This window comes from Pezoporus occidentalis, unplaced genomic scaffold, assembly GCF_034315485.1.
Source record: "Pezoporus occidentalis ecotype Australia unplaced genomic scaffold, CSIRO_AGI_Poc_V1 ctg3, whole genome shotgun sequence".
NCBI lineage: Eukaryota > Metazoa > Chordata > Aves > Psittaciformes > Psittacidae > Pezoporus > Pezoporus occidentalis.
In genome coordinates, this window is record NW_026914940.1 from 15,245,377 (window position 1) to 15,259,080 (window position 13,704).

General features: G+C 34.4%; 1 protein-coding gene across 3 annotated transcripts in view; it reads left to right on the plus strand.

Annotated features, from left to right (window-relative positions):
* CSMD3 (CUB and Sushi multiple domains 3) overlaps positions 1-13,704 on the plus strand; it is a 578,676-nt gene that overhangs the window by 145,965 nt on the left and 419,007 nt on the right. For all 3 annotated transcript variants that reach the window (XM_062627150.1, XM_062627151.1, XM_062627152.1), the window contains exon 4: positions 3,565-3,759. In XM_062627150.1, the coding sequence (XP_062483134.1) occupies positions 3,565-3,759 (195 nt within the window). The remainder of the gene's footprint in view (positions 1-3,564; positions 3,760-13,704) is intronic.

The window sequence follows — 13,704 nt, forward strand, 5'->3', positions numbered from 1 at the left end:
TTTAGTATGTGAAGAACATTCATCTTCAGCAGAGAATATACAAGTATTTTTCACCAAGCTGAATGCAATGCAAACACTGTTGTTTTTTTTTACTGGAACATTGGGAAATACTTTTTCTGGACATCATATAATAAATATCATGTCAATCAGTTGAGGGATGAGAGGTGCTACTCTTGCTTTAATAAGGAACATTAAAAAAAGGATAAAATCCTGACATAAAATCTGAATAAAAAGCAAGTAAATTTGAAATTTCCATGTATGATTATGATTTGAATGAATGCTGAGAAAAGAGTCTCAACGTGTCCTAGCTGTGTTTTTGAAAGCATTGTCACAAAGGAATGATATTTAATGTAATTTAATTTGAATAGATTATTAATTAGTATTTACAAGTGGCTGAATTTCTGATAATTAAAGTCTTTAAACAAGTGTCTATTTCTGCTAAGCAGAAGTCTCTGAGGCATATTTTACCCACAGTCTTTGAAAAGAATTTCCATTGACATTAATAAGAATTAATGAAATAGAAATTTACTGAAAAGCATTACAGGGTATTTCGACCTCAGTGTTTTATCATCATATAAGTTAATATGTATGTCGTTTACAGGTGAAATATTTATTTTAAAAAGTATTTTGGTTTTGCACAAGCAAATAATGCACGATTTCATGTCAGAGAGACCTGACAATTAAATGTAGGACAAAGAAAATTCCTACTTGAAGAGAGATTGAAACAATTGGGACTTCTTGCTTGAAAAAAATGAACAGCAATACACAATAAAAAAAAAGTAAAAAAAAAGTAGGATGGTGTAAAAATTCAATTATGCTTATTTTCAGAGTACGTGCACAAGGAGAATTTCAGCCAAATTACAGTGTGGCAAATTTAAAAGGAAATACTTTTCCGCACTGCATATCATTACTGAATATCAGAATGTCATTGAAGTCAAGAATCTGTGCAGAGCAGAATAAAAATTATGATCTAGTTTAGCAATTCCTGTGTTCCCTGACAGCTGACAGTCTCAAAGTAACAATCAGTAGCTTTAAATGGCAGGGAATTGGTAGTGCAGTGTCAAATTCAATTTGAAAATAGATACTATCTATCAGAAAAGACTAAATGCAGTTACTTGGTGAATTACACACACTCCTTCAAAATAATGTACTTGTCTATTAATTAAAAATTAAAATACTCAGCAGGAGAAACTAATATATTTTAAATTGTATGCTTTATTTTTTACTTTCTTACCTAAATCAGGAACAAAATTATTTGAAGGGTTGGAAGTAGACATATACTCACTAGCCAGTTTCATAATTTTAAAAAGTTAATGTAAAATGCCAAGTATTCTTTGTAGGGAAGTCCTATAGTTTTGCAACTGGAAAAAATGAGTTTTATTTTAGAAGGAGGGTAATTTTTAATTAGTGGTTTAAAATATAATTTCAGAAGAATATATTGCCTTCTGTTGGTAATTCCTGATGAAACAGCAGTAAGAATAAAGCAAGCAATTTTAGGCAGTGACTGTTAAAGGCATCACTAATCTTTATATTCATCATTTCAAAGGACAAGGAATATTTTTGTGACCTTTTTACAGAGCACTCAGAAATACAAGCCTTTGAAAGTTTTATTCTTGGAGAAGCTGAAAATAAAGACAGCATGTACAGGCAGAGTTTTCAAGTTAATATAATGTGATAAGTAAGATAACCAACATCCACAGGATGGTATTCTTGCCTCTATTTTGAAATGCTGTGGTGATAAATAATAACTGGAGTAGCCTTGAAAAACCTTTAAAGGATTTAAGGCAATCCCTTTGAACAAATATATAGGAGTCAGCTGCAGCAGTACCTTCTTGCAAGCAGATATGAGGGTAGGGAAGGGTTTTTGTTTGAGGGCAGAGCACTTAGTTTGATAAAACAGTAGTAAGAATGCCAGCCACTTGGGTGAGCTTTGAAGTGACCAAGATGAGACAGGCTATCTTTTTACTTCTATTCCGTATCCTTATTCAAGTCAATGAAAGTCAAATCAAGACCCATGGAGTTTATTATAGAAGAGAAAGAATCAGCAACAACAGCATCAAATAATCTACATATTTAACAAATTCACATCAAACATGATTGTTACAGCAAGTCTTGCAGATACATTAATATGTATTTTGCGTACAGCATATGTATATAGACATGTATAGCATACATAGCATATATGTAGGATTATACTGGATTCTTTTCATAACTGCTACATAGTTTTCTTTCACGGCTAGTATCACAGATCTAATATTGCATCCTAGTTCTAGGTAGTTCTTTGCATGGAAGTAATGTATCGTATGAGCCATGCTGCTTGTTTTGATAACCATTTATACCTTTTTAATTATTATTTGAAACCTACTATAACAGTTTGAATATTTTTTCCCATACTATATATATATATATATATATATATATATATATATACCTATATACATGTGTGTTCCTGTGTGCACACACCCATGTGCACATCAGGGAAATGGAAGAAGAATTTAGTTGCATGGAACTGAAGAAAAGAAATTAAGACAATACATACATACCCTTCTGTTCTTACATCTTTTTTCCTGACTTTGTAGATTAGGGAAATCTGTTATGGATCCAAATACAGGTTTACCTGATTTGTCTCTTCTGTGTTCACATTAGGATGGTGAGTATACATGGTACCAATTTTGAAGAGCTCAGGATAATATGAAATCTCTTTTGGTCACACTTATACCAAAAAAAAAAATCTATCTTCTTACGGCCGTTGACTAAAGGATTTCAGCAGTAAATTATGGGAGATGTTTAATAAAGCTGTTTATAATGCTGAAACATTATAAATAAGGGTACACAGTTGGAGTGTGAGTACCAACTAGTAAAAGTAAACTCTAATTAATGTCCACAGAGATCAAACTAACAGCAGAGCTGTGACTCATTTTGGATTCTAAATGGCTAAGCTTGACATTAGAATAGAAGTCTATTATGTTATTGTATATGATTAAATTAACCAATACTTTTTTCAGAAATCAGTTACCCACAGCATCTTACCAGTTTTTGCCTTGTTATTTAAAATGTGTTAGATTATTCAACAGCTTCCTAATCATGCTCAGGCTTATGTTTATTGAAACCTTCTCCTAATATTTTCTTGAGTAGTTTTGTTTATTCTTCCAGATTTTTGTTGATTAAAAGTCTAATGTTCCTTCATGTCTGTATTTACAATTTTGTTTGTTGTTTTGCAGTTGTATAACTTAACAGTCAGAAATATATAAATTTCCTTTGTTTCCTTTTCCTATGTAATGAGTTTTTTGCTATCAATTAAGAAAAATATATGACACTATATCTGTAGCTTAAAGAAATCCTTATGCTCTATTTCACGTAATATTCTACCTTGACTATTTGGGTATGTAAGCAGATACTTAATAGATTTAAGTCAGTAATGGCTTTTCATTGTTAAAAGTTGTATAATATCCATGAAAACACACTATCTGCCCAAACTTGCCGTAATTTGTGTTCTATATTCTTCAGAAAAGGTAGTATTGATTTATAAAAAATTTATAAGTAATAAAAATATGTCTTATCCAGAATTACAGAGTAGTTCCTGTGGCAATCCAGGAGTTCCACCAAAGGGTATCTTATATGGTGCGAGATTCGATGTTGGTGACAAAATCCGATACGGCTGTGTAACTGGATATATTTTGGATGGCCACCCTCAGCTTACTTGCATGGCTAACTCCGCGAATACGGCATCGTGGGATTTCCCTGTCCCTATCTGTAGAGGTAAGAGAAATACTACATTAATGTTTTAGAATATATATTATATTTATTATTATGTACAACTTTAAAATCTCTGTTTTAATTATTTACTTTTAGACTGTGATTAATGAAAAGCTGTTTAAAATATTTTGACCTCTTGCTCACGCATATATCTCAGCATATGCACCTACAAATTTTTAAGTCAATATCCTTTTCTATTTCTCATCTGTTCTAAAATATATGTAATGAAATAAGAACTAGAAACCTTGTAATAAGCAGGACAGAAATGTCTGTGTTTGACATGTTGCAACTATTGGAATGGAAATTTTGGGTACATTAATACTTTCTAATGCATGACTTTTTGTTGAGTATTAACTTGGATATTGAGCAAACTGAAGTCTGAAGCTACCAAGACTGTTGAGTTTGAGGGCTTCCTCTCATTCTCAGTCAGAATTGATACCTTAAGATTTCTATATAGGATATCTGCTGTATTCTAACAAATACTGTAGCTCGAGTCTGTTTACTTTGTTGTATTAGAATTATTGCAGTAGTAGGGGATCCTGTTTAATGGCTGAGTTCTATTTTCTGAGACTATAACATTTGCAGAGTAACGAAAGGAACTAAGATGATAAAATGGTGACATTATCACTATTACATACAAAATACAATAAAGATTATATTTTGATCAAGCACTGTTAATGTCAGGAAAGCCTGAAATGATTTTATGGTTTCACAGGTTAGCTTTGTAGAATGTAAAATTTATATTTGTCCCAAGAAATTTGATGCAGTCTTGCAGGGGCTACAAAAACATTCCAGTGTAAATTAACATCCTGATAAGTCTCAGATTAAAATAAAAAAAAAATAGTCAAGATTCACTTAGGTTAAAACCTGGTTAACCAGTATCTCAAAAAAGCAGTTATATGTAGGAAATGTGTATAATTAGAAATACCATTCTATTGTTTCCTGTTGTTGGCTTAGAGCTATTTAATATGGCTACCCATGATCTTGAAGAAAATACAGACCTTGACCTTGAAGAAAATAAGAAATTATTCTTATTAATAATACTATTTTCTAATAAAACTGTAACTCCTGAATTTTCCCTTCCTACTTCTCAGAAAAATGATAGCTAATACTAAAGATACACAATCAAGGCGTATATCCAAATTCTGTTTGCGGAGATGATCATAGAAAAGATTTGATGAGAATATATTAACTTGCACAGAACTTACTTTTGGAACAAGGTAGAGGTTAATGGACTTCACTGTAGACCATTGTCCAAATTCTTGATCAGCCAATTTGGAAATGTAATGGCATAAAATTTTATACTCTTAAATGAAGAAGGAGACTTGAACCTGATGCTTCCACTTACCAGTCAGTCATCACAGTCACAGTGTTACACATGCTTTTGATACTACATTTTTCAGTAGAACTTTGGATAGATTTTATTTTTATTCCAAGGGAATGTGAAGAATCTAGGGGTTAAAAGTTTGACAAATAAAATACTTTAAAAAGCAAGGTGCACATTTCAGTAGTAGTGGTTACAAATTACTGAAATGTAACCTGGGAATGTGATAGATTCTTGTTTTGACCTCAGGCATAATGGCTTAAGGCTTAATGCACCAAATTACTGTTCAGATATTTTTGGTCTCTGTTCGATTGAAAAAAAAAAACCTAATTATTTTCAGTAGTTGCTTCTATGAGTCTGTGTTTCATATCAGAAACATCTAACTTTACTTTTAATACAGAGCCCTATGTGTTTCCATTCTAATGAATTTGTCCTGATTTTGCTAATGCAATTATCCAAACTAGAATTCTGCAGAAGGTTGCTAAAGGTAATTACCCACTGATGAACTACTTATCCCTTTCTCTCAGTTTGCCATGGAGACTCTCTTCAATTAAGCACTCGTCTTTTAAGACTTGCTATGATAAATATCTTATTGTTCCCTTCCAATGGTCATTACATCTAAGCCAGAGATCCTGAGACAAACAAGTGTGTAATTTTGAGATTACTCAAATTATTCTCAGACTAAAGCCAAAATACACAGCACTGTACCAGCTACTAGGTAGACAATTAGCTGTATCCCAGATGAAACCAGGACAATGTGTACAAATTCATTTTTCTCAACACCGAACAATGTGACTACTGTTTTTTGGTAGATGGCCAGGTCTCTTCTAGACATGCATGTACTAGTTGTTCATTTTAATATCATTAGTTGGATTGAGGAAATACAGAGTATTTCAGTGCCATGACCTAGGAAATGTTATTGTCTGATTTGTTAGAAAAAAACCTCAAGAATAGCACTAAAGTATATTTATTCAATATTTATTGGGATTTTATCTTTTGTTGTTTGGTTATTCATTTTTATCTATGGGAAATAAAGCTCTAGATTTACAGCATGCTTATATGTCAGCAGAGTTAAGGTCAGATGTATTCAGATCATCTGTGTGTAAATGTCATTGTTCTCTGCCTCTAATTCAGAAAAAACAAATTTGGGGATTAATTTTTTTTTTTTTAGATCATATCTTTTATGTTGCATTCACTGTGAATGAAGAGATCAGGAGAAGGTCATGCTTGTGTTTTAGCAGTGTAATTCTTAGAGATTGATGTCTCAGTGAGGGTAATTTCATTGGGATGACCAGTATTGCCATTAAATGAGACCCTATTACATTTTTATGGTTTAAATTTGGTGCATAACTCTGATGTATGTTTTTTTAAGTTACATATTTTGGGGCCAAATTTTATTCATGAAGAAAAGAGTTATTCCTGAAATGGCCTCCTTTTTCATTACTTAGATTGTATAACGAAATCAATGCATATACCTAACAATTGCTTTATTTTATGTCCTGTTTTTCAGGGAACATAGTTCAAATGCACAGTTTTCCACCAGTCACTTGCATATTCTGGCATCCACTAAAATACTGTAATTTTCATTAGATTTATTACAAGTGCACAAATAATTAAAATAAAACTCAGTTGATTTATTATGTTCTGGCCAATTATACTGTTCACAACCCATGACTAGTTTTTACATAATGTCTTCTTCCTTGACAAATTAATTTTAATAAGGTTGTTTTCAACAGTGGAATATGACAGCAGCTTTATCATATCACCTATTCCTGAGATAAAGCTGCAGCTTGCAGTTTCTCCATAATGCAGCAAACTAGGAGTAATTTACTGAGGCCAATAAATAAGGTTGCATTTACATATAATATTGTCATTCATAAAGGTTATAATAATTAGACACTTTCACAATGGAGCAAGTATTCTAACTTTTCTATTTTTAAAGCTTTTCGTATTCCAGGGTAAAATGGATGTTTATTTGTATTTCTAAAAGTGTTGTCACTCTTGTCTATACATACAGCTGCAAAATATTTTTTTTTTATGTGGACAAAATGTAATTCAGCTTTTTTGATTATTGAGCTGGGAGGATATTGAGTATTTTTCTATATTTTGCCACAACAGGTAAAAGAGTAAAGAGGTTGTTACTAAATTCCAAGTCCGGGAATTCTGTAATTCCCCTGTACATATATATCCATGTTTATTTCTACTTGTTTGTAGAAAGGTATACTTAATTTATTCTTCTTCAGTGGTTTTATTCCAAATAAAGTGGACTAAGATATGTATAAGTTCATATTTTAAAAAGTGATCTAATGGGTATCAGATTTGAATATTAGCATATTCATCTCACTATTGAATATTGTGCTATTTCCTGTGTGCAGAACCCACTGGAGAGGAATTGTTGTTAATTGTAGTCACTGGTATAATGCTGTGACTCCATAGATACATGACTGTACATATTTCAACTACGTGAGTTAAGTTTTACATCAGATAAAACAGTATCTTCAAATGAAAAAAAGTGTATCTGAGAGTCTTGCAGACAATCCAATATACTTTCTTGAAGAAGTACATCTGTTTATGTACAGCATAAAATGATACAGAATTGTGAAAAAAAAAAAATTAAACTTCACATAGCTAGCAAGAAATATTAATATAACAGTGTAAGAATTTCACAGGGAAATTTGGCTGCAGGTTGGTAAATGATTATATGAAAGTGTGGCAAATATAATCTAGTAATATGAGCATTAAATAAGCTAACACTGTCTTTGTATCTTAGTTGTAAGCTGGGTTTTGTAGGCTATGGGGAGAACAAAGCAGGAAATAAAAGTCCAAGTACAGCAGTTAGTGCCATGCAGTGCATTAACTGGTGGAACTGACAATATGCATAAAGGAAAATGAAGTGCACTAACTTAAAGGCAGGAATAAATTACATCTCACAGAGATCGAGCAGTTTTTCATCTGAAACCAGTTCTTATACACAAACAGTTGTTACTACTTATTCTTTGGAAAAGCCACAATATAGCTGTGTGAGATTGAATTTAAAACATGTTGGATTATTTAAGGAAATCTAAAAAGGAAACCAATAAAAATATTTTGTAGAATGATGTATTTGTGTATAAGACATTAAGCTGAATAATGAATGAGCAGTTTTTCAGAGATTGCTCCACAGGTCCTTTTAGGGATATTATAAATCATAGCGTTAGAAAGGCCCATGGTCTTATGGTTGGTGCATTAAAAAATGTAAATGGTCTGCAAATGGCAATGTTGCTTCCTCAAAATTAGAGAGGTTAATTAAGATGCGTGTGTGTGTGTGTGTGTGAGGGGTGAGGGTGATGAAAAAGGACTACTACTGCTATTGAAATAGTATTATAGGAGTATAATGCAAATGTGTGTTTTCAAGTAGAGTGGTGGGTGCTTTCAAGCAGAGCAAAATAATACCCTGAATAACATTTTAATGAAGGACACTACGTTACCTTTTGTTGCTTTGAATTATTGCAATAGAAGAACTTTGTGAATCCATAATGGAAGTTATCTCTCTATCATTTCATTTTATTAGTGTTCTTCCCCGGATAGTATCTGGTTCTCACTGTCAGGAGCATTTCACATAAATGCACAGTCTGCTTATATGAACAAATGTATCTAATCCTGAAGAACAGGAAATCCCCATGTGAATTTTAATTTGTGATCAGATCCATAGATTTCTTATGATTCAAAGTGGTGAAACTTTTCTGAATTATTTCAAACTAAGTCATTATTGATGTATATCAGGAAATTGTTAGAGAAATATGAATGTTTATTATATTAGAATTATCAAATATTCCTAACATGCTAAAATGTACTATTTTTTCTGTGATAATAATGACAATATTAGCATTTCTAATATATATGCTCTGTCCCTGAAAGTATTCAAGGCCAAGTTGGACCTTGTCTGAGTTTAAGAGTATAAAATTTTATGTAATTACATTTCCAAATTGGCTAAACAAGAATTTGAACAATGATCTATGGTTAAGTCCATAAGCCTTCTACTTTCTCACAAATGTAAGTTTGCTGTTATGTCCCAATATTATATACTTCATATATTTTCTAAAACATAACAAAAGGCTTGTAGGTTGAGATAAGGACAAGGAGAGATCATTCACCAATTACCATCATGGGCAAAACAGATTTGACTTGGGGAAATTAATTTATTACTAATCAAAGTAATTATGATTATGATTGATCTCAGGATAATGAGAAAAAACCCAAATCTTAAAATCGCTTTCTCCCCACCCCGCCTTCTTCCTGTGCTTAATTTCATTCCGGATTTTCTCTACCTCCTGTCCCTCAGCAGCACAGGAGTATGGAGGATAGGGGTTGTGATCAGTTCATCACACATTGTCTCTGCCACTCCTTCCTCCTCAGAGGAGGACTTCTCACGCTCTTGCCCTGCTCCATTGTGGGTTTTTTCCCACAGCAGACAGTCCTCCATGAGCTTCTCCAGTGTGATTCTTCCCACAAGCTGCAGTTCCTCATGAACTGCTCCAGTGTTGAGTCCCTTCCATGGGGTGCATCCTTCAGGAACAGACTGCTTCAGCATGGGTCCCCCCAGAGACACAGACACAGCTCCTGGCAGCAGACCTGCTCCATGTGGGATTCTCTCTCCATGGGGCCACAGATCCTGCCAGAAACCTGCTCCAGTGCAGACTCCCCACAGGCTCACAGCCTCTTTTGGGCACTGCTCCAGTGTGGTGTCCTCCCCGAGTTGTAGGTGGGTATCTGCTCTCCATGGACCTCCATGGGCTGTAGGGGGACATCCTGTCTCACCGTGGGCTGCACCACAGGCTGCAGGGGAATCTCTACTTTGATGCCTGAAGCACCTCCTGCCCCTCCTTCTGTGCTGACCTTAGTGTCTGAAGGGCTGTTTCACATATTCTCACTCCCTTCTCCAGCTGCAATTGCTCCTGCGCAGTAACTTTTCCCCTTCTTTAATATCTTACCCCAGAGACACTACCACCATCATTGATGGCCACAGCCTTGGCCAGTGGTGGGTCCGTCTTGGAGCTGGTTGGCATTTGCTGCATTGGACATGGGGGAAGCTTCCAGCAGCTTATCACAGAGCACAGCTCTGTAGCCTACCTGCTATGAGGACCTTGGCGTGCAAACCCAGTACACATTGTAAAGATGTGTGTTTTGTATATATGGCAGAGAACTTTAAAAAAAAACTTTATAATAATAATTTTTAAAAGTTTGTTTTGAGGCCCGATAGTTGCCAGTTTCTTCTTCTTGCATAAACCATGAGTTAAAAAGAAACCATGTTCGAGATAAGTATTGAAACAAAATAACTTTAAACTAACCGTTATGGGAAACAGACATTTTGACCCACATTTAAGACAGGTAGCAGTGGACAGGGATCAAAAGGAAAAGGTGCAGAGTAATGGGAATATGGGAAACTTCAGAAACGATAAAGCCAGGTGAAGGGACATCTGGGCATCTGCCTCAAGTCAGCCTGGCATAAAACTAGGCAGGAGGAACTTCAGCTCCACGTGCAGTCAGGGAACTGTGATTCTGTTAGAATAAGTGAGACATGGTGTGGGAGCACATATAGCTGGAGCACGGTGAAGGACAGACACAAACTTATCAGGAGAAGCAGCAGAGAAGATGGCGTGGTGGCCTGTGCGTGAAAGTGCAGCTTGGATGTATGTATATCTGCTGTTGGGGTTGCAGAATGGGGTGGTTCAGAGCTTGGAGATAAGGATCAGAGAAGAATAAAACAGAGAACTCACACTGTGAGTCTGTTGCACACCACTGCATAAAGGTGAGGAAATATGTGAAGTGTTATTTAAATAGCTCAAGGAAGTCTCTAATCCACAGACTCTAGTTTTCATGGGACTTTATGCTTCCTAATATATCTATATTAGAAACCAATTATTTTTTTCTTTGCTGCAAGTTCCTGTTACTTGTTTAGTTTTGGTCTTAACTACAGTATTGCTAATGCACTATTACTTCAGAAGTCATGCTTTTGAGACCACAAGTATTTTTTGTTCATTTCCTCTAGACTGGTTTTAATTTATCCATGTTTTCTTTTGAAGTGTTTGGCCCCAACTAGTGAAGAATAGATAAGGATTTTTGTAATTTATTGATCACAGCTCATAGTTACAATATGCACTATTCTGCCATCTGAGGTGCTGGTGTGTCCATTTATTCACCTATGTAGTCTATTAGGGTTATTATAATTATTTTCTATTATTTAAAAAATAATGGTCTGGGTTTTAAATAACACTCTTAATGAAGAATACTTTCTTGATTAGTTTTAGTTTGTTTTGTGGATTTTTTTTTTTCAGAATAGATTAATTATTGAATTCCAGGTAGATGGGCAAGGCTTTCATCTTTCTGTATTGCCCACAGAATAAAGCACTTGTAAGGCCTCCAGGAGCTGTAGACAAACCGGGCCAAAGTCCCAGAATACTATTATGTTTATTTACTGCAATCTATAAATCTCCAGGCTGGCCAAAAATACAGTGCCAGATTCCAATTTTCTAACTATATGAAGTAAAAAAAACAAAGTACACACATTTATGGGAATAATTTTATGGCTTAACTCTTCATTTACTCCTATTTTATTTAATTCTAATGCTGAAAAAGAAATTCTTGGCGATTCAGTCCTCCTGCGTCTTTGGGCATCAAGTAAAATGCTGAGGCAGTGCTTAATTTCTGTCAAACTGAATGTGTAATGAAAATTATGTTCTGTATATATGTTCATCTGAAGAAGATTAGAAAAGCAGTGATTTACGAATAACAGTAATGATCATAACTTCATAAACTATTTTGGGAATTTTCCTCTAACTGTGTTCAAAGGGTTTCCATCACTTGGCCAAGTTGTGTAGACATCATCCATACACCAAGGATTTTGTAAAGTGTTCAGTTTCTAGCATTACTAGGAACACCAAAGACTGCGTTCAAATTTTATAACCATTAACAATCACTAGCACCCCAGGAACCTGAGTAAATCAAATTAAGGTGTCTGATACTTACTGAGCTAAAGTTTAAATGGTACAGAAAATGGATTAAGAGTACTTTTTCACTGAAGGGAGAAAGCAAAAGAATGAGTAGCAGAATAATCAATAACTGGCTGCTCTGGGTGCCCAGAGTACAGTAATGACAGCTCTCTTTTGTCATCCCCCGGTGATGCAGTTGCAAGCACAATCACAGTTGTGCATTGCTTATAACATGCAGTTATGCATTGCTCGTAGTCCAGGATTAAGAAATCCAGGATGCTCTCATCTTTCTTGTTTAATTGTATACATTTAAGATGTAGCTAAGTCAGCAAAGTGACTTGTTCGCGGTTTGCTCCTTTTAGCTGTTCCAAGCAGCCATGCTTGCTTTAGTTATTCTTGTAGATAGATGCATGGCTGCTTCATTATCCACTTTTTATAGTCACTGTAGCTCTTCAGGTAAGCTTTAACTGTGCAAGAAAAGCAAGTACACATAACAGCTGTATGTGCATACTTAGAAAAATCTCTACTATTTAAAAAGACCTCTTAAAAGGGAATTTGATTCCTCACCTTGCAAATTTATGACTTGCTCTCTGGGTCTGTAAACTGTTTCCTGAAATTAAGGTCAGCCACTGCATGCCTCAAACTCAAGCATAGTTTGATGGCTCTTGTGGCCATACCAGTGAAACATATTTTTTATTACAGTCTGGAGAGTTGTGGGTTTTTTTTTTGTCTGTTCTTTTTCTTCTTCATGAACAGATTTAACTACAATAGAAAACCAGTATATGACTTTGACATATGGTAGACGTGTTCATAGTCCTTTTCAGTTATCCTGCCTTCTGTCAAACATATGTCCCCTTTTGATGCTGTTTCATCTGGTGCTGCCTTGAAGAGTGTCTGAATATTTCAGTGATGTATAGATGACAATTTTTTTTTTTAATTTTATTTTTATTTGTATTCTTAACTGTAAGCTGTGTTTCACTTGCAGATGGCCTCATGATCATCAGGTGAAAGACATTATGTTACATTGGTACATGATTTTTTGATATATGTGAGACTACCTCATTACTATCATTCCGTTCTTTTAGTACTTTTGTAAGTATCAATTAAAAGGCGTTTCTTTCTCTGTGCTAAAAACAATTTTCCTAAATTAAAACAAAAAGGATTTTCCTTTACTGGTGCAGCTGTTCACATGCAGTATTTAAAGTTTGTTCATTAACAAAAAAGGGGAAAGAGACCCCCAGGCCCAAATATTTATAATATTTTTCTTTATTTCAGTCCCAGTAGTGATACATTTTTCTATATATTTGTCCAACCAACCTTTATAAACCAGGTGTTCCTCTTCATCCCCCACTGTTATTTAAAGAATTACATTACTGCCATGAAATCATCTTTCACTGTTATTTAAGGAATTGTGGTTATCAAAGAGGCCAGAGTGCACTCCGTGATTCTTAGGTTGAATTTCAGATATTTCAGGATGACAAGTCCACCATTTTATGTAAGAGAAACTGTAGCTAAGACTGAGCTTTTCTAGGATTTTAAAAGTTCAGTATAGTTTTCAGTGACTTTCCAGTGGTGAGCCCATCCACTCAAAAATTCATAGAAGTACAAGTGCTTAAGACCCTTGTAAACAAGTTATTTCTATTTTGCAGTATAAAT